This window comes from Piliocolobus tephrosceles, chromosome 8 (genome assembly GCF_002776525.5).
Source record: "Piliocolobus tephrosceles isolate RC106 chromosome 8, ASM277652v3, whole genome shotgun sequence".
NCBI lineage: Eukaryota > Metazoa > Chordata > Mammalia > Primates > Cercopithecidae > Piliocolobus > Piliocolobus tephrosceles.
In genome coordinates, this window is record NC_045441.1 from 147007651 (window position 1) to 147029273 (window position 21623).

At 43.2% G+C, this 21623-nt stretch overlaps 1 protein-coding gene across 3 annotated transcripts in view; it reads right to left on the bottom strand.

The window, feature by feature from the left end:
• Positions 1 to 21623, bottom strand: part of ESYT2 (extended synaptotagmin 2) — a 99329-nt gene that overhangs the window by 70809 nt on the left and 6897 nt on the right. Inside the window, exon 1 of one of the 3 annotated variants that reach the window (XM_023202009.2) lies at positions 20218 to 20322. The exons of the other annotated variants lie outside the window; for them this stretch is intronic. Coding sequence (XP_023057777.1) covers positions 20218 to 20268 — 51 coding nt within the window. The 5' untranslated portion in view covers positions 20269 to 20322. Of the gene's footprint in view, positions 1 to 20217; positions 20323 to 21623 lie in introns of those variants that run through there. 3 annotated transcript variants of the gene reach the window in all.

The following is a 21623-nucleotide window of genomic DNA, read 5'->3' on the forward strand; positions in this document are numbered from 1 at the left end:
GAGCGTGGGAGGAGGCGGCACCCACGCCTGCAGTGAGGCAGTGACGGGCAGCAGAGTGGGAGGAGGCGGCACCCACTCCTGCAGTGAGGCAGTGATGGGCAGGAGCATGGGAGGCGGCGGCACCCACACCTGCAGTGAGGCAGTGATGGGCAGGAGCATGGGAAGAGCTGGCACCCATGCCTGCAGTGAGGCAGTGACGGGCAGGAGTGTGGGAGGAGCCGGCACCCACGCCTGCAGTGAGGCAGTGATAGACAGGAGCATGGGAGGAGGCGGCACCCAGGCCTGCAGTGAGGCAGAGTTGCAGGAGGAGCATGGGAGGAACTGCCGGTGGTGCCCCATTCTGTTCTGGAATGAATAGAGAAACCCTCTGCCCAAATAAGGTTTGAATACAAGTGAACTGGCTTGTATTAGAATTTAACTGGCTTGTGTTAGAATTTGCACAATCAAGCTGTCTCTTAGTAGTGGTATCCCAAGACATTCAATAGTTCTGAGGTTTTCATTTATAAGTGATTATTCCAATGTGCCAAAGAAAATGAGAAAGAGAATATATCAAATTTGAACAAAGTAAACCTGTTACCAAATTTTAAAATCTGTTCACTAAGTCAAACTCTGCTTCTCACTAATGATATATTCATAAACATTTGCTTATGTTGTATAAAACAGAATCTAAAGTAGCAAAAACATCACGAAGACTGGGACACACAGGGATCACAGAAAACACAGTCCTCAGTCACATAGGAACACATATTCAGTTTTAAATCTTATCTTTCAGCTTAAAAAAAAGACTCAAATCTCTTTTAACTTCTAAATATAAAACAAATTTCTATATTTATATTACCTCCATGAACTAGAAATTATCATTGTACGATTATTCAAGTTTCTATTATATTTGAGTTGACACCCCGCAAACATCTCTTTAATGTTACCTTTTAAAAGAACAAAGGCATATTTTAGATTCTAATATGCTGCTGCTATTACCAAAGTTGTTTTGTTTAGAAAAATTAAACCAAATATACAAAGAGCATTTAACTGTGCTCCAGGAACTCTACATACAACATTTTGTTTAATCCTCACCAGAACCTTTGAACAATTAGTGGCTCCATCTAACAGACAACAAAACGCCGCGGGGGAACAGGTAGACTAAAGAGATCCAGACCCAAAGGACTCCAGAGGCCTTCCTGTTACACCGTGCTGAAGTATACAGGATGGAATAAACGGTCAAAATTTTCTTGCCAATTAAATCATATTCTTCCCATTTCCAAACATAAAAAAATTGAAAGCTAACATTTAAAACAAAAATTAAATAAAAGGAATGTCTTTCTTCAAACAACATTCTCCTTGAAGACCAGTATTAACAGTCAGAACTTGCATAGGATTTTATTGTTCATAAATTCCACATCCTATGCACGATATAAGCATTTTTTTTTTCTTTTTTTTGAGATGGAGTCTAACTCTGCCACTCAGGCTCGAGTGCAGCGGCACGATCTCAGCTCACTACAACCTCCGCCTCCCAGGTTGAAGCAATTATCCTGCCTAGGCCTCTGGAGTAGCTGGGACTACAGGTGCCCGCCACCACAAGTGGCTACTTTCTGTAGTTTTAGTACAGACAGGGTTTTGCCATGTTGGCCATGGTGGTCTCAGACTCCTGGCCTCAAGTGATCCATCTGCTTCGGGCTCTTAAAAGTGCTGGGATTACAGGCATGAGCTATGTACCGTACCAGGCTGACACAAGCATTTTTAATTACAAAAAAAAGTACAGCAGGCACTTGACAGGGAATGTAGAGGCCATCAGCATTGGCTGGGCGCGGTAGCTCGCGCCTGTAATCCCAGAACTTTGGGAGGCCGAGGAGGGAGGATCACGAGGTCAGGAGATCAAGACCATCCTGGCTAACATGGTGAAATCCCATCTCTACTAAAAATACAAAAAATTAGAGGGGCGTGGTGGCAGGCGCCTGTAGTCCCAGCTACTCAAGAGGCTGAGGCAAGAGAATGGCATGAACCCAGAAGGCGGACCTTGAAGTGAGCTGAGATTGCGCCACGCCACTGCACTCCAGCCTGGGCGACAGAGTGAGACTCCATCTCAAAAAAAAAAAAAAAAAAATTCCATTAGCATTAGTAACACTGAAACATGCAGTAACAATTCTGCTGACTCATTCCTTTTTTAAAATAAAAACCTAGAATAAGTTTAGACAGGTAATGTCTCAGAAAATATTAAGAAAGATGCTATACCTGAGGCATTGCTGATTTAATACCTTTATGGAAAATTTTGAAGATAAATGGATAAAATGATTCTGTTAGAAACAAAATGCCACTAAACATGAAATCATGAACTTGCCAATCAAGTTCATTTATTCAAGATTCTTCCTCATTCCAAAAAGGATTTGAGCTTTGCTCAAGGCCGCGTAACGCTTTAGGCACTATTTTAAAAAGGAAAAAACAAAATACACAAAATTCTTACTGGAAGCAATGGCTGGTTGCAGGGAAGAATTCTTTCCCTCTCTTAGACCACAACTAAAGGGGAAGGAAGAAGGAATGTGAGTCACTGGCACAGCCATCGAGAGTGTGCCCTGGGGCAGGCCCCACCAGCACAGGTGGGGGCCAACCTCACTGCTCCCCAGAAGGCACCTAACTGACAGGGTCACCCGTTCATTGGCCATCTGAAAACACCAAACTTCCTACACCATGTGGCTAGTTCTACGTTAAGCCTATGAAATGAAAAAAATTTAAGCAGTTAGCTTTGCTTCCTTGTCTAAAATCAACACAATCTCAAAAATGGAACAGATAAGGCAAAAAGGACAGGAGAACCACAGTTCTACAAGAACATGAGACGCCTCTTCTTTATTAGTTACATCACAAGAGTAATCAGAAACTGGTTTCTAGAAGCGTTCAGGCAAGCAACACACCTTTACTTGGAAGCACTCGGCATACTACAGGTTTACCTAAGCAGATGTGGCCTGCATTCAAATAATTCAGTCTGGGGAAATACTAAAAACGTTAAATATTTAAAATGTTTTATATTGTTCGCTCTGCATATGAATTAAAGTCAGCGCAAATGGTCAGAAAGACGTGCAGAAAGTTAAAACTGCCCAGAAAATTTTGGTTCACACTCAGCACAACCAAAGGGAGTCCAAGGTTCTAACACACACAGAACACCTTCCTGGAGCAGTCAAGACTCGGGGACTGCTGAGAAAGGTGGGGCCCATGAGAACCCAAGGCCCCATTCAGTGCCTTCCAAGAAGACCGGTACCCTGTACTGGAGGGAAGAGAAGTACTTCTGTGGGCCTGGGGAAAAGTAACTCAGAACCACGTCTTCATATTATCAGATTCTCATGAGAAAAAGTATTAGGGATAATATTCCTGACAGTGGACGAGACTTCCAGGCACACGGCGTTTAAATGTTTAGAACTGTAAGGCACGAGGATCTGATGGGGCACTTGTTACCTCTCCACACCAGTGGGGATCTCTGCTTGTCCCCACAGCTGGGCTGCTGAACTTAGCAGGAGAATGACTTAAATATAATTTGGTACCAACACAAATTTGTGCCTTCTGATCTTTGTATAATCAAATATCTACTCATCTCCCAAACTATCTGTCCCTCCTCAAGATCCTCAAATCCTACGTGCCCATCTCCCGTCTTCTCTAGAGACTTTGGTCAGTATTCATGGAAACTGAAAAAGCAGGTCAGAAATCTTAATAATTAAATGGTATTTTTTTCAAAGATACTAGGATGCTTTATCCAAATAGTTGCTTCTACAAAGAAAGTATTCAAGGTTAAAAAGGTAGAGAGGAATCTAAAACATCTGTCAACCCTGTAATAAACTCACAGTATGGTCAAATGACTACTTCGAATAAAAAAAGGAAATTGCACAAGATAACCATTTTTATCTATTTCTAATCTACATAAAAAGCAGGCAATCAATTAATTCACACAGTAAATAAAGCAATTGATCTTTTCCAAAATCCACAAGGTTGTAATTTTCTCTGTGGTTTACGGGCTTCGATTACTGCAACAGAGTAACTGGATACCCCAATGCTTTGGTGCAATGACAGTGCTTAAAAATCCATCTGTTTAAGGTCATTTCTTAACAGAAAGCACTTTCAAAATTCTCCCCAGGTGCTTTGTACATTAATGAGAAATTTCACTAGGAAATCTGAAAAGACACTAATGTCCCTGAAGTTTTTAATTGAGACCACATGCAGTGATCACAGTCACTCCTTGACTTTCTCACCACAAATCCAACGGTGTTGTCTACCAGAGCTATGGCAAATTGCTGCTTTCTTATGTCACCTAAACTCTTAACAGTTTAAAGTAAGGACTCTTGCCGGGACAGGGATGATGGCTGAGCCTCAGCTGTGACCACCACGGGCCCCAGGGGCGCAGGGCTCTTTTGGGCTGAAGGTGGACGGTGGCAGCCGAGCCGGCGCTGATGCACACTGCATAGGAGGCACTGGCCTACAGCGGGCTTCCTCACTATTTCTTCATTAGACAAGTGACCATTATCTATTTTGGTAGATTAGAAAACAGAGTAAAAGAAAAGTTTAGGCCGGGCACGGTGGCTCAAGCCTGTAATCCCAGCACTTTGGGAGGCCGAGACGGGCGGATCACGAGGTCAGGAGATCGAGACCATCCTGGCTAACACGGTGAAACCCCGTCTCTACTAAAAATACAAAAACTAGCTGGGCGAGGTGGCAGGCGCCTGTAGTCTCAGCTACTCGGGAGGCTGAGGCAGGAGAATGGTGTGAACCTGGGAGGCGGAGCTTGCAGTGAGCTGAGATCCGGCCACTGCACTCCAGTCCGGGCGACAGAGCAAGACTCTGCCTCAAAAAAAAAAAAAAAAAAAAAGAAAAGTTTAAAAACTAGGTTCATCCCCACATACCTTTCGTAACAAAGCTGTCTAAATCACTTGAAATCCAAGTCTTAGTTTTAATTCATAAGAGAACGTCCCCTGAATTTCGTATGTTACATCTGACATATACTCTTCCTCTATCCATTTATTTTTTAAAGGGGGTAAGCCCCCTTTTAGTGTATGCGTGAAATTGTAGGAGAATTTAAGCCAGGACTAATATTCAATGGCAGAGTTAAAATAGGGACGTCTCACAGCTTCTACTCAGGAGAACAACAGGGTATCCCTTCATGGAAACACTAAAAGAAAGAAAAGTCACATAATTATTTGATAATCGTGATTTAAGCTGAAGTCCTGGCATGAGTTACATCAATATCACAAATTAAAACAAGTCCAAGGGTAGGAAATCTGTCTTCTCATCTGCTTCACTAAAACGCCTAAGACAATCTGGTTGTTTTGATTTTAAATTTAAATCAAATGAACATTAATTCAAATATACACGCTTATGTTTTAACTGGAATGGATTAAAAGATAGATGGGCAATTGTAGCACTGAATTAATTGCATATATTCTGTATACTATTTAAATGAATCCAGCTTTGTGTGATTATATATATAGTATATATAATTTATTCTAATATATATGAGAAACTATATGAGATTGGAAAAACAGGGTTATTTGAAACTCTGTCTCTACTAAAAATACAAAAAAATTAGCTGGGCATGGTGGTGAGCACTTGCAGTCCTAGCTACTTGGGAGGCTGAGGCAGGAGAATGGCACGAACCCGGATGGCAGAGTTCGCAGTGAGCCAAGATTGCGCCACTGCACTCCAGCCTGGGTGACAAAGCGAGACTCCGTCCCAAAACAAAACAAAACAAAAAGATTTACAGAAGTGACTGGAATACTAAAAATCTATCTACATGGATTCAGAAGTAAGATCGGATTTAAAATGTATCTGTGAATTTTACATTTTCAAGAAATAAGTTTATATATCTCCTAGGAGCTTAACTTTATTCTCATGCAGATAGTAAACTATCACGACTTATGAGGAGGAGGTCGGAAATGTACCACCCTAAAACTTACTGTTTCCTTTTTAATTATTTGTTTGTACACAATGAAGAAACAGTAAATAATCACACATGTGAAAACACTAGTACTTTTTTCCTGAATATGATCATTACCTTCACTGGATGTTTGATACCAAGGTTCCAGAACATCTTTCCCAATCATAGCCGGTGTGCCTCACTGCTGTTGGATGTTACACATTCTCCATAAAGGGTCAGACAAGAGCTATCTGGGGCACTTGTGGGCCGTGAGGTCTCTGTCACAACCACTCAACCACAGTTGGTATACGAACTAATGAGCATGGCTGTGTTCCAACAGAACTTTAATATGGTCACTGAAATTTGAATTTCATAACATTTTCACCTGCCACTTTCTTCCAGCCATTAAAAAATGTAAAAGCTGTTCACTGGCCACAAAAACAAACAGGAGGCCAGGCCATGAGCTGAGGCTTGCTGTCCATTGAGCAGGACGCGCACACCCACAAAAGGATGGCGCCACGGGATGGGGCCGTCCAGCCTCTCTCTTCAGAGAGCAGACCCCACAGCTCCAGGTGCAGAAAAATGTCTGCCACACATTCCTTTTTTATTGCAAATACCCCAAATCTTAAAATTAGGGTAAAGAGTTTGAAAACCGAACCCACTGACCTCCAATTTATTACCTATTACAGAAATCCCCTACTTATTGGCGGTTCCACGTTCTGTGATTTCAATTACCTGCAGTCAACCAAGGTCAGAAAATATTAAATGGAAACTTCCAGAAACAGTTTTAAACTGCATCTGTTCTGAGTAGGGTGATGAAATCTCACTCCGCCCCGCTCGAGACACGAGCCCCGCTCTGTCCGACACGCCCTGAGCATGCTCTCGCCCACTCACCGGTGCTGTCTGGATCATCACCTCAAGTGTCGTGGGATCACCGTGCTTGTTTCAAGTCACCTTTATTTTACTCAATAATGGCCCAAAACACATCAATAGTGATGTTGGTCATTCAGATATGCCAAAGAGAAGCCATAAAGTGTTTCCTTTAAGTGAAAAGGTGAAAGTTCTCGACTTATTAAGGAAAGTATCATACCTTGAGGTTGCTAAGGTGTAAGAACAAATCTTCCATCTGTGAAACTGAAGAAGGAAAATAATTTCATGCTAGTTTTGCTGCCACATGTCAACCTTTAAGATGGAAAAGGCATTAAATTTGTGGCTGGGACCTGGCACGGGGGCTCACACCTGTAATTCCAGCACTTTGCCTATAATCCCAGCACTTTGGGAGGCTGAGGCCCGCAGATCACTTGAAGTCAGGAGTTCAAGACCAGGCTGGCCAACATGTGAAATCCCACCTCTACTTAAAAAAAAAAAAAAAAAAAAAAAAAACCTGGTGTGGTGGTGGGCACCCGTAGTCCCAGCTACTTGGGAGGGGCTGAGCCATGAGAATTGCTTGAATCCGGGAGGTGGAGGTTACAGTGAGCTGAGACTGCACCATTACGATCCAGCCTGGGTGACAGGAAGTCTATCTCAAAATAAAAACAAAAACAAAAACCCAATAAATAAGCAAGTAAGTTTGTGGGTAGAAGACAAAACAGTTGTTCTGATTGACAGCAACTGGGTTTGACACTATCCTGTTTCACTGGGGGTCTTGGAAAATACCCCCACAGATAGGAGGCGGCTACTGTAGTAAACTTTGGATCACATTAAACCAATTAAAAAATGGGCAAAAGTGGCTGCGCATGGTGGCTCACGCCTGTAATCCCAGCACTTTGGGAGGCCAAGGCGGGTGGATCACGATGTCAAGAGATCGAGATCATCCTGGCCAACATGGTGAAACCCTGTCTCTACTAAAAATACAAAAAGCTGGGCATGGTGGCGGGTGCCTGTAGTCCCAGCGACTCGGGAGGCTGAGGCAGGAGAATCACTTGAACCCGGGAGGCGAAGGTTGCAGTGAGCCGAGATCGCACCACTGCACTCCAGTCTGGCGACAGAGTGAGACTCTGTCTCAAAAAAAAAAGGAGGAGGAGGGGGCGGGCAAAAGTATTTGTATATAAACACTTCTCCAAAAAGGATATAAAAATGGCCAATAAGCACATGAAAAGATGCTCAACATTATCAGTTAGAGAAATACAAATCAAAATCACAATGAGATATCACTTCATGTCCACTAGGATGGTTAAAATATAGACAATGTTAAATTAAGTTCAGCCTAAAGCTGTCTCGTTAACATACTGTAAGTTTCAGCCTGAAGGTTTCCTAACTGGATGTGTGAAGAGACTGTAGCCTACTCTTAGGCCAACCATCAGGTTTTGGCCAATCACAGGCAGCCAGCTGTTCAAACCACGTCCAAATAAGGCAAATGCAGAACTGCAACCTGGCTGGCTGTTTCTGTAGCTCACTTTCTTTTTTTTGCTCATAAATGTTCTTCCACTACATGGATGCACTGGAGCCTCTTTGAACCTATTCTGGTTCGGGGACTGCCCAATTCGTGAATCATTCTTTGCTCAATTAAACTATGTGAAACTTAATTTGTCTGATATTTTCCTTTTAACCACAAGTTTTGGTGAAGACATGGCGAAATCGGAACTCTCATTTGATGCCAGTGGTAACGTAAAATGATGTAGGCCCTTTGAAAATCAACTTAGCAAATCCTCAAAATATGTAAACATAGAGGTACCATACGACCCATTCTACCCACAGGTATATATGCAACAGAAAGGAAAACACACATCCACACAAACGCCTGTACATGAATGCTCACAGTGGCATGATTTATATTCGCCTAGAAGTCGAAAAAGTTCAAAGGATCATTACTTAATAAATGGCTAAACAAAATGTAGCCTTTTCATACCACAGAATTATTTGTCAATACAAGGAAATGAAACACTAGTATGTGTCACACTGTCTAGTAAGTGAAAGAAGCAGGCTGGGCATGGTGTGTCTCACATCTGTGATCCCAGCACTGTGGAAAGCTGAGAGGCGGGAGGATCACTTGAGCCCAGAAGTTCAAGACCAGCCCAACACAGTGAGGCCCCATCTCTACAAAACATCTAAAAATTAGCTGGGCATGGTGGCACATGCCTGTGGTCCCAGCTGCTCAGGAGGCTGAGATGGGAGGATCACTTGAGCCCAGGAAGTGGAGGCTGCAATGATCACGTCACTGCACTCCAGCCTGGGTGACAGAGCGAGACCCTGTCTTGAGAAAAAAAAAAAAAAAGCTCATCGCAAAGACTACGTGTTGTAATATTTCATTTACACGGGATGTCCAGAAGGTATCCTCCTATAGAGGCGAAGTGAATTAGTGGGTGGCTAGGGTGGGCGTGACAGGGAGAGCAGTGGAGGGGTCTGAGGATTGAGGGCTGATGGGTATAGGGTTTCTTTATGGAAGACAAAAGGTTCTAATAAGAGATTTCGGTGATGGTTGCACAATCCTGAGAATACACTGTAAAACAGTTAATTGTATAGTTTAAATGGCTGGATTGTATGGTATGTGAATTATAGCTCAATACAGCTGTTAAAAAAAAATAAAAGGGGTAAGGCACAGTGGCTCAAGCCTATAATCCCAGCACTCTGGGACGCCAAGGTGGGAGGATCACTTGAGCCCAGGAGGTCAAGACTGCGGTAAGCCATGATTGCACCACTGCACTCCAGCGTGGCAACAGAATGAGACTCTGTCTCTCAAAAAATAAAAATAAGAAAAAATTAAAATTCAGAACAAAAAATAAGTATCTCAATCTATAAAACACATACTGCTTTTACCATGGCCCATTTATTTTAATCAGACACTTCCTCAAATAATAACAGAACCAAGTAAGTAAAGCCAGAGGACCCAAAGTAAATCAGTGGCCTAAGTCAGAGCTCCTTGTTTGTGGCTTAACCAACCAACAAAGGTACCCCAGTGAGCTATTTGGTCCTTAAAGAGTCCATGGCTCAGTTCAGTGATAAATGAGGGGCAAAGTCATTCCACTGTGGGTCCCAAATTAATCTACCAAATTAGTTAAACACTGAGAAATACATCAGAATGGAAATATTTGTTGAGACCATAAAGATGAACCATGCACGTTCACAGGACACACAGGCGCCTGAACACAAGCTCCCGCACACGTGCACAGGGACACACAGGCGCCTGAACACACGCTCCCGCACACCTGCACAGGGACACACAGGCCCATGAACGCACGCTCCCGCACACCTGCACAGGGACACACAGGTGCATGAACGCACGCTCCCGCACACCTGCACAGGGACACACAGGCGCCTGCATGCACGCTCCCGCACACCTGCACAGGGACACACAGGTGCATGAACGCACGCTCCCGCACACCTGCACAGGGACACACAGGCGCCTGAACGCACGCTCCCGCACACCTGCACAGGGACACACAGGCGCATGAACGCACGCTCCCGCACACCTGCACAGGGACACACAGGCCCATGAACGCACGCTCCCGCACACCTGCACAGGGACACACAGGTGCATGAACGCACGCTCCCGCACACCTGCACAGGGACACACAGGCGCCTGAACGCACGCTCCCGCACACCTGCACAGGGACACACAGGCGCCTGAACACAGCTCCCGCACACGTGCACAGGCCGCCGCAGCTCACACACACACCTGGAAACGTTGCAGGATTCAGGGGAGGTGGAGACCACAGAGGGGGGAGTCAACTTTCTATGCTGTTCTCCTTCAAGGTTGTGCTACAAGAGGGTGAGAAATCCAGAGAAACGTGGTTGGGATTCAAAGAAGCCAATACGGTTTATGGATGTCTCAGGAGATTGGCGGGACAAGAACTGGAGTCTGGGTCAGCTAAACAACCAGAACCTGAGGGGCCAAGAACCCTGAAAGACGGAACTGGGAAGAAGGGTACAGTCTCTTTCAAGACGAATTCGCTGAATTCCTAAGCTACCCAGCGCAAGAAGCTGGCCTCGAAGGAGCAAAATAGAGCTTTTGGCAAGCATGTTGTACTGAGAAAGCACAAACTGGACTTTGGGACAGACCGGGGGCACTTAGGAAGCACTGCAGACTCCTAGTCACAACATCTGGAGGGCTGGGCCTTAGAGCACAGAGGATCAGAGGCAGCCAGAGCTTCCCCTGCCACACAGCCACAGGCCGGCTCAGAATCACTCTGCAGAGGCCAGCCTGCACCCGCCCTGCCTTCCAGAGGACGGGGCAGCCTCTCTGGAGAAGTACACGCTTCAGAGCAGGGATGGGCTTGGGCTGGCTCCTGCTCACAGCCACGTCGCTGAGACTGCTAACTTCCGAGGTGTGAATGTTCCCACCATGGCCAATTTCAAGCTACCGAACGACCTAACTGAATGTGGAGGTGGAAGAAATGTACGACATCATGTCAAGGTGGTACCTACCAGTCACTCATCAGGCAGATGTAAGTCAGCGCCACAGTGACTTCCACTTTACATCCACTAGGACAGCAACAACAATAAAAACAGAGAAACACAAGTGAGGGCAAGGATGTGGAGGAATTCAACCTTCATGCATTGCTGGGGAGAATGTAAAGTGGTTCAGGCATTGTGAAAACAGTTTGGCATTCCTCAAAACGTTAAACACAGACCCAACAATTCTATTCCTAGGTATATACTCAAAAGAATTGAAAATGGGTATTCAGACAAAAATGTGTACATGAATCTTCACAGCAGCACCATTCACAACAGCCAAAAGGTGGAAACAACCCGAACGGCCCTCGTGGATGAAGGATAATCAAACTGTGGTTCAGCCACATACCGGAATATTCGGCCTTAGAGATGATCCACTGGTACATGCCACAATGCAAATGAACCTCAAAACTATGCTAATTGAAAGAGGCCACACATAAAAGATCACACACATATTACATGTCTCCATTTACAGGAAATATCCGGGACAGGTAAACCCACAGAGACAAAGCAGATGTGGTTGCCATGGGTTGGGGGAGGGGAAACAGGGTGTGACTGCAAATGGGCACAAAACAGGGTTCCTTTTGGGGCAGAGAAAATGTTTTGGAACCTGAGAAAGGTGATGATTACACTACATGTAAAGGTACTAAACGGCACTGAATTGTGTCCTTTAAAATGGTTTTATGTTACTTGAATTTATTGCAATAAAAAATGAAACAAAGAAATGAGCTATCAAGCAATGAAAAGACACAGAAGAACCTAAAATGCATATTTCTAGGTGAAATAAACCAATCTGAAAAGGCCAATACTCTATAATTCCAATATATGACATTCTAGAAAGGGCAAAACTGTGTAAAAAGATCAGTGAGCACAGGCAGACGGAGAGGAAGAGTGGAAGCACAGAAGATTTTTAGGGCAGCGAAACTATTTTGTATGACACTGTAATAGCTGATACATGACATTATCCATTTGTCAAGATCCACGGAACGCACAACACAGAGAATGAACCGTACTGTAAACCGTGGGCTTCGGTTAGTATTAAATATATCAATGCGGGCTCATTAGTTGTGACAGACGTAGCACAGGAAACTGTAAGAAGGGATGTGGGGACTCTGTATTATCTGCTCAATTTTTCTGGAAATGCAGAATTGTTCGAAAAAATGAAGTCTATTAATGTAAGAAAGTGAAAGGGAAATAAATACCTTTCCAGACAAAAATTGAGAAAATCCATTGCTAGCAGACTTGCAGTAAAAGAAATATTAAAGTAAGTTCTTCAGGCAGGAGGAAAATCATGCCAGACAAAACGTGTAACAGTAAGAAGGAAACAAAGACCAAGGGAGAGCACCTCTGTTCCTCGTCCCGATTACTCTCACAGATCAAAACTGTTATAAAAATATACGTTCCTTGTCCCGATTACTCTCACAGATCAAAACTGTTTTAAAAATATACGTTCCTCGTCCCGATTACTCTCACAGATCTAAAACATTTAAAAACATACGTTAGTTGTCCTGATTACTCTCATATATGTAAAACGTTTAAAAATATACCACAGTCTGGCTGTCACCTCCTAACATACTTAAGAATGCTAATAGTACATAAACTTAAAACCCAGAGAAGTTCCCACCAGCTAACAAGGTAGTGGGTCATTCACTTGTGTTGGTTTTGCTCTTCTGGGAACAATAACCTGCCACCACCCTGGCATCTCTGGTGCCTTCCGCAAGCACAGGTTTTATGAGCTGGGCCCAGCTCCCAGGGCACTGAGTATGGCCAGGAGGGGACACCTGACTTCTACTGGGGTGACCGCAGAGTCTCTCAGACCTTAGCCCCTACTCTGAAAAGCAGAAATGACATGCAATTCTCTTGGGGTTGTAAAAATGACTAGATTAGATGGGGTCAAAATCCCCAGTGCCTCCTCTACTGCCATCAAGAGAGAGAAGAGAGCATAGAATGCACGGCAGTGCACAGACCTCACAGGTCAAGGGCTGCCTGTGCTCACCTCTGACATTAGCAGAACTTGTTTCCTTAACTGTAAAACAAAGGTGGCAGGTGAGCTGTGAGGTTTAAATGACTTCCACGTCAAGAGTTAGAAGACAGCCTGCAATGAGTGCTAGGCACAGTCACCGTTTGTTTTCTCATGTGATTTCTGTTACACTCCTCCGAGTGCAGAGAGGCAGCCCTTGTGAAGCTATCCACACAGTCTTCCTCCTCTCGCTGGCCTGTCACCTGTCTCTCCAGCGAGGCGCTGGCTGCTGCTGGGCTGAGTCGTCTTGGAACTTCCTTGGGTTTCTTACACCAACGTTAAAGACTGAAGTAATCTCCCACCCCAGCCCCAGCCTCAAACAACTGCTCCTATTGTTCCAGCATCATTTCTGCACCCTGGGGTTGTTGTTTACATTCCCAGCTCACTCATCTATCCACCTGCCTCCCCAAAGCTATTCCCCTGACATTCAGGTGCTCCCTCCCCCTCATGCTTAGATCTGTGTGCCCAGTCCCTCTGGATATCCCTGCCAAATGTATCTTGCTAAACCCCCGTTTTAAAACTGGACACATCCCTCCAGTGGTATCTGGATGCTGCCCTGTGTCTAGGGATCAAGCCCAACTCTTCCAGTTGTGTAACCTACAGTGCTGCTTCCTGTGGTCATCTCAGTTCCCACAGTTCCTAACCCTTCTTCCCACTGTACAGCTCCTCCTCATCCCACCTCTGAAAGAACACACCCTACCTCAGACACCAGGGCTACAGCCAAAAATGGAAAAAACCTTGGTATTGAATCCAAGATGTGATCAATTATAAGCTGCACTATGTGCCACTAAGTGCACCGTCCATTAACAATAACACACCCTTGTAAAATAAATCTGATTTCTGAGATGTTAAGGCACAGGGAAAGTGCTGGAACTGAGCCTTCCTGGCTCCCGAATACTCCAAGATACAGGGTAGTGTGGGAAGCTGAGTAATAGCCCTCAAAAGACGGTCACGTCCTAATCTCTGGAATTTGTGAGTGTCACTTTATACGGCAAAAAGAACGTTGCAGATGTGATGAAATGAAGGATCTTCTGGGGCGGAGGATTATCCATAGAGGCCCTAAATGCCGTCTCCAGTATCCTTAAAAAGGGAGGAAGTCCAGCCTGGGCAACACAGTGAGACTCTGTCTCTACAAAAAATTTTAAAAATTAGCGAACTAGCTTGGTGTGGTGGTACAGGCCTGTAGTCCCAGATACTCGAGAGGCTGAAGTGGAAGGGTTGCTTGAGTCCAGGAGGTCGAGACCGCAGTGAGCTATGATCACACAACCGCACTCCAGCCTGGGTGCAAACAGCTCAATGCAGCCTCAATCCTTGTCTAAGGAAAAGAAAGAAAAGAGGGAGGAACAGAGGTTTGACAAAACAGAAAGCAGAATGGCCCCACGAGGACGAAGCAGCCGCTGGCTCTGAAGGGAGAAGGGCCTGCAGCCATGGACATGGAATGCGGCTCAGAAGCGAGAAAAGCAGGAAAAGCTTCTCCCCAGGAGCCTCCAGCGTGCACACCCTGCCCACCCCTTAGTTTTAGCCCAGAGGAACTGATTTTGGACTGCTGGCCTCCAGAATCGTTAAAAGGTAAGTGTGTTGTTTGAAGCCACCAAGTGGATGGCACTTTGCCACGGGCCCTAATGCACCAGCCATGTCGTCCTTTCCCGACTGCTCCAGCAATGACACTGACATTCACGGAAGATTTCTTCTAAAACTTTGCTTCACACACGGCACCATTCGTGAATAAGTAAAATTAATTCTTTCTACTAGTTACTGGATAAATTCCAAGATCTTTATATGTGTGGAAAAAATAAGTAGGAAGAACATTGTTACTTTGTATTGGATTATATTTGGGGTTTTGGTTTCAAAATTCCAGCACGCAGACATTAACGTAGATGGTGTTAACAAATTTTAGGTACGCACTTACTAGCCATTTAAAGATTTGTAGTACAAATGAAATAAATTAATGATCTCAGTAGGCAATTCACTTCTAATTGTGTATGAATATCAACACCAGCTTTATATAACATTTTACAAATTGGGTACAAAGGATAAACCAAAAACAAAATTCTAAGCTCCCAACTATCTGAACAGCTCCTCCTCTCTGCTAGGAGCTTTCCAAAGTTAACCTGTAAAACTACTTCAGGCCATGACGGGGGGGCGGGGTGTCGGACACACCTCATTACCACCGACACAGACCTTAAGACTGACAGACTCTTTAAGTCTGACAGGAAACATTTACCATCTATTCTCTCTGAAGCCTGCTACCTGGAGGCTTCATCTGTACGATAAAACCTTGGTCTCCACAAGGTAGTCCAGACATTCCTTTCTATTGATTCTAGGTCTCCAGATAGTAACTTAACCAACTGCCAATCAGAAAAAACTCTGAGTCCAGCTATGATCTGGAGCATTCCCCACACTAACCTGCTTCCAGCTGTCCTACCTTTCTGAACCAACGTACCCGCTTCCAGCTGTCCCACCTTTCTGAACCAACGTACCCGCTTCCAGCTGTCCCACCTTTCTGAACCAATGTACCCGCTTCCAGCTGTCCCACCTTTCTGAACCAATGTGCAGCTTGCATGCATTGACTCATGTCTTACGTATCCCTAAAACTTACAGGTCAACCGCCTTGGGCACAAGTCTTGAGACTATGTCACCAGCATCCTTTAACCCTGGCAAATAAAATACTAAATTAATTGAGACTTGTCTCAAATACTTTTGGTTTACAGATTAAACTAAATGCTTTAACAAATATGTAACAAAGTCTCATAAGAAAATGGAAAGTGAAAGTATCATTCAGATTAATAATTTTAGCAATTTGATACTGGTTCTCGAAACTTGAGCAGCATAACCAAAAACTAGCATATAATATGTATTCCAGTATAATATTTATGGCATGAAGCAAGTTAAATAATGTTCTCCTCCCACATCACTGGATTTATTTTCTACAGAGCCACCTTACTCTGGGAAACTTAAAACGTATCAATCCCTCAGACATAAACAGAAGGAAACAACTCCACACAGAATACACATTAAAATTAAACTATTACAACTGACCCCAAAATAGGATGTGCACTTTGAAATTCCCACTTTTTAGTCACTAACCAGCACTTATTCACACAAGGAAGTTAATGAATATTTGAATAATTAAATGTTATATGCACAAAATGTAAAGTTAACTATCATTATCTACGGCATCACGGTGACTCCTGGAAGTGGAGTCAAGAAAGATCAGCCATGTCCTTGGAACAATATTTGTTTTAAGTAAGAAGATACACAGCAAATCAAGACAGGAAGAGGAGTGACAACGCAGGCTCCTTGGATATTATTTTAGTGATATACAGAGAGGAAGAGAGAGAGAGTGAAATTTTAAGGCATACATACTTGCAAGTGTTAATAATAACAAAGCATTATGGTAGATAAATTCTTAGCAACAGTGTAAACAAACCACAGTGGAACAGAAACAAAGAAAAACCCCAGGGCTCATCTGTTCCATTTCAGCAGAAGGGGGGGAGGGAGGTGGCAAAGGCCACACCAGGACTTGCCCGCAAGCGGAGCACTGGTCACAGCTGTGCATCTCCGGGCCTGTGACTCAGATGGCTGACCCGAGGACATGCCTCGCTGCCCGCCCATGTCCAGTGTGCTCACTGGCCTCTCCCCATTCCAACCTCACAACCGCAGCACAGGGTCAAGCTCAACCCCCATCAAACCGAAGACGAAACAAAGGTTCTAGGAGTTGTGCCTGACTCCCCCAAGGGCAGGGAGTTAGGAAGGGGTGGGTCTCAGGGCGCAACCCACACCCATCAGAGCCAGAGCCTTAGCCTGAGCCGTGGGCTCTGCAAGATGGTGGGAGTCTCAAAGCTAACCAGAGGCCAGTGGCCACGCCGCAGCACACCCTACAGGGATGAAGGGCAGCCCACTCACACGGGCACTGGCCACATGACAGGTCACGTCCAGGCAAGGACACACCAATTCAGCAAGTCATCACGGGAACCTCAAAGTAGCCATCACTCAATTGTGCTATACGAAACCACTGCAGTTAAAAATACTTGTAACTGTTAGCAAACTTTAATATACCAACACAGCACAGGGGAAGAAAAGCAATCTGAAGTTGTGACTCATTATGGAGGGAATGCTTTCTTCCAAAGGTTATTCAGATAAAAAGAGACAGGGATAAATCTTCTGTCTTTTAACATCATACCATGCAAAAACAAACACTGCCTTCCATGGCCAGACTTTTGCTTATACAATTATCATGTCAGTCTAATTAGAGTTCAAAAATAATTCATATATCCTAGACACAGATCTAATAAATAACTCAAGTAAATATGTTTTCATAACTTAAAAAGAGCAGGAAATTAAGTATCTCAAATTCTATTTTTATCTCTTCTCATTATATCATATCTCACAATCTAGTTTTTCAAATGTCTATCAGACATCATTTAAATAAAGTCTGGTAGTTCCACAAGACAGATGATATTGCAATAGTCAAAGTCATATTTCTGAAGAATAACATAATATCCATAATATAGCATTTAAGAAAGGAGGATACTGTACACACACATATATATCCAAACATATCATTAAAAGATTAACAAAATCCACAAAATGTTGCTAACGGTTATCACCAGTTAGTAGAATTGTAGGTAACTTTTTTCTTCTTTATTCTTCTCCAAAGCTTTTTCTTCAATAAGCATACTTTCTTCTTTAAATCAGAAAAAATATGTTTTTGAAACCTGTCCAGCCATAAGAAATAAAGAAAAATATAACTGCATGTTCATTAAATATAGAAAGATAAAGGGGGACTTCACTGTGTAACTGAATAAATCAAAAAAAAGAATCAAACTCAGTTTCAATGACAATTTTACAAGTAATAAAGAAAGCATCATGAAAACCATCATATTAGTATTTCCACATCTGCTGTTGGTGTGGTTATCACTAATGCCAGCACGCAATCACCAGGCACAAAACTAAAGCTGTTATCCGAAAGGACACTGCTGCCGCCATACACAAGTGGATACACAAGTGGATACGCAAGTAGATACACAAGCGCACATGGGATGCGCTTCTAACTTCGTATTGATACTTTCGTCTAGTCACGGCCGCAATCCATTAAACCCTATTCAATTTATACTTTTCTACCAACTACCATTATGGATGGTTTGGTATTATGAATGATCTTTTTCATATATTTTTTCCTGGATTAAAAAAATGAACATGTATTACTTTTACTAGAAGAATGAGGGAGAGTCTAGAGAGATATAAGGCAACAGATAAAACATTTCAGTTATAAGGAATAAGTTCAAGACATCTATTGTACAACACTAACTATAGTTAGCAACAACATAATATATTCTTGAAAAAATCACTAAGAATAGATTTTCTAGTGTTCCACCACAAAAAAAATGGTAAGCCCATGACATAATGCATTTGTTAATTAGCTCGATTTAGCACATTCTACAATGTATACATATTTCAAAACATGTTGAACACAATAAAAATAATACTTTTATCAGTTAAAAAAATAACAATAGCCAGGTGCAGCGGCTCATGCCTGTATTCCCTCCCATATCTTTGGGAAGTAGACCAGGAGGATCGCTTGAGCCCAGGAGTTCAAGACCAGCCTGGGTAACATGGGGAGAACCCCTCCCCCACAAAAAATTTTAAAAATTAGTGAGATTAGTGGCACATGCCTGTAGTCCAAGCTGCTGGGAGGCTGAGGTGGGAGGGGTGACTAAGCCAGTAGGTTGAGGCTGCAGTGAGCCATGATTGTGCCACTGCACTCCAGTCTGGGCAACAGAGTAAGACCTTGTGTCAAAAATAAATAAATAAAAAGAACTGAAAAAAACCCACCAATTCATACTATGACTAATGCTAGGATTAAACAGATGTGTTGTGTTATTGCAAGCTAGTAAATTTCTGAGTTTAAGGCCTTGTCTTACACATATTTTGTGTCACTAGCACCTAGCACAGTACCTAGAACATAGCAAATGCCTAATGTCTATAAATTCATCAAGACTCATTTTTAATCCTTACATATAAATTGGATTAGTTTCTTAAAATGTGATCCAGGAAAAAGTTCACAAAAATAAATAGTTTGCTTTAACAAACATTACAGAACTTTAAAAACAGTTAAGAAAAATAAATGAAGAAAAAAATCAGTGACAGGGAGAAAGACTCTGGAAAAACCTCCGTAAATAAAAGATGCTTTATGGAAAAATGATCCCATGCAAAAGACAACTACCAGCATATTCACCATCTGTGTAAGAACCATGCCCCACCCAATTCCAAAAGAACAGAAGGTGACTCAGTGTTCAAAACACAATGAGATCATTGAGAGTAAAAGAAGATCGTCTGTTTGAAGAAAAGTGCGACAGGTACTCCCAGCTATTACAGCAGTACAGGGCCCAACAATCCAGCAATCATTTTGGCTGTGAGTTTTCTGGTAGCTACAGCAAGAATAGAAGTATACTGCATTACACAGTAGCTTTCCTCTTCTGATTTCACAAGCTTAGATCTGAACACATCACTACTTTCACCCCGTCATGTCCAAACTGTCTGAAAAGTACGACAGTAATCACGCCCACATCCCTGCACCCTGTAAATCAGAACTGCCCTGAAGGCCTGGGCCAGTCATCCAGAAGGAGCACTTGTACTCCTCACCCGTGGGGACCTGGGCTGGGGTCTAGTGGGACCACTTCCATTCCTCACTGCTGGGCCCAGAGTAAGTCCCAACCTGAGCGCAGCCTTCTACCAGGTGGAGGAGTTACAACCCTATCAGAACTTCCGTGGATGAGACGGCCCAGAAATCCACCTTTGCAACAGTCCTCCACACGCTCGTACTGTTGCCATTGAACAGAAGGCCCCATATCCTTCAATAAGAATAGAATCTCTTCCCTAACATGACGGTAAGTTTATAACACACCCCCTTACTTACCATCAAGCCCTCCCTGCTCCTTTCTTCTGAAGCACCGTGACAGGGCACCATCACCACAGCCCGCCTCCCAGGTGCTTGTTCTAACTACTCTGAGAAGAGTCTAAATACGAAGACAGGATGACTTCTCACACTTTTGTTGGCACAACACTCTGCATACAGTGGGTCCTTACATCTCCTAAATGAAGAAATAAAATTCCTCTGAGACAGAATTGTCATGAAAACTAAAAAAGATAATGACTTGCCAAACCATAACAAAATGCAAGAGACCACAAAAGACCATAACGTATTCTATAATACATGATAAAATTATGTTCTGATAGAATGTACCTAGTATAAAACAAACCAATCCATAAGCTAAACTACTCAAAAATAGGTGGTGATTATATACTGATACCTTGAATCATAGTTAAGAGTTTGGCATAGCTCACAGAAACACAGATTTAGGTTTTTTATATTTTTGAAACATGATTTCTATTGTTATGCAATTAAAATTAACATTTGTTTATGCCAATATAGTATAGTATCAGTGTTTAAAGGACTATTATAGGCCAGATGTGGTGGCTCACACCTGTAATCAGAGCACTTCGGAATTGCTGAGATGGGAGGATCACTTGAGCCCAGGAGTTTGAGACCAGCCTGGACAACATAGCAAGACCTTGGCTCTACTACAAGTATAAAAAATGTTCAAATAAATTTATAAAATTAAAAAATAAATAAAAATAGAGTAATATTAGAACTGGGTACAATGGTTCACACCTGTAGTCCCAGCTACTCAGGAGGCTGAGGCAGGAGGATCCCTCAAGCCTAGGAGTTCAAGGCCAGCCTGGGTAACATAGTGAGACTCCAGCTCATAAAGTAAATAAAGTAGTAGTAGGTTTAAGTTAAAAACATTTACCTAGTTTTTAAAATTCATATACCAACCCTTTAAAATGCAAATGCCCCCAAACTTAAGTTAGAACAATATTCCTTACAACTTTTACAGTTTTAGCTAGGTTTCCATAAGCAAAGGAATACCTCACTTTGCACTATAACTGATCACCTTTTCATCAATTATTAAAAGAAATCCGGGCCAGGCGCAATGGTTCATGCCTGTAATTCTAGCACTTTGGGAGGCTGAGGCAGGCGGACTGCCTGAGCTCAGGAGTTCAAGAACAGCCTGGGCAACACGGTGAAACCATCTCTACTAAAATACAAAAGAAATTAGCCAGGCATGGCGGTGTGTGCCTGTAGTCCCAGCTACTTGGGAGGTTGAGGCAGGATAATTGCTTGAACCTGGGAGGTGGAGCTTGCAGTGAGCTGAGATCGCGCCACTGCACTCTGGCCTGGGCGACAGAGCGAGACTCCATCTCAAAAAAATAAAATAAAAATAGACACTGGATTTTTTTTTTTTTTTTTAAGAGATGGAG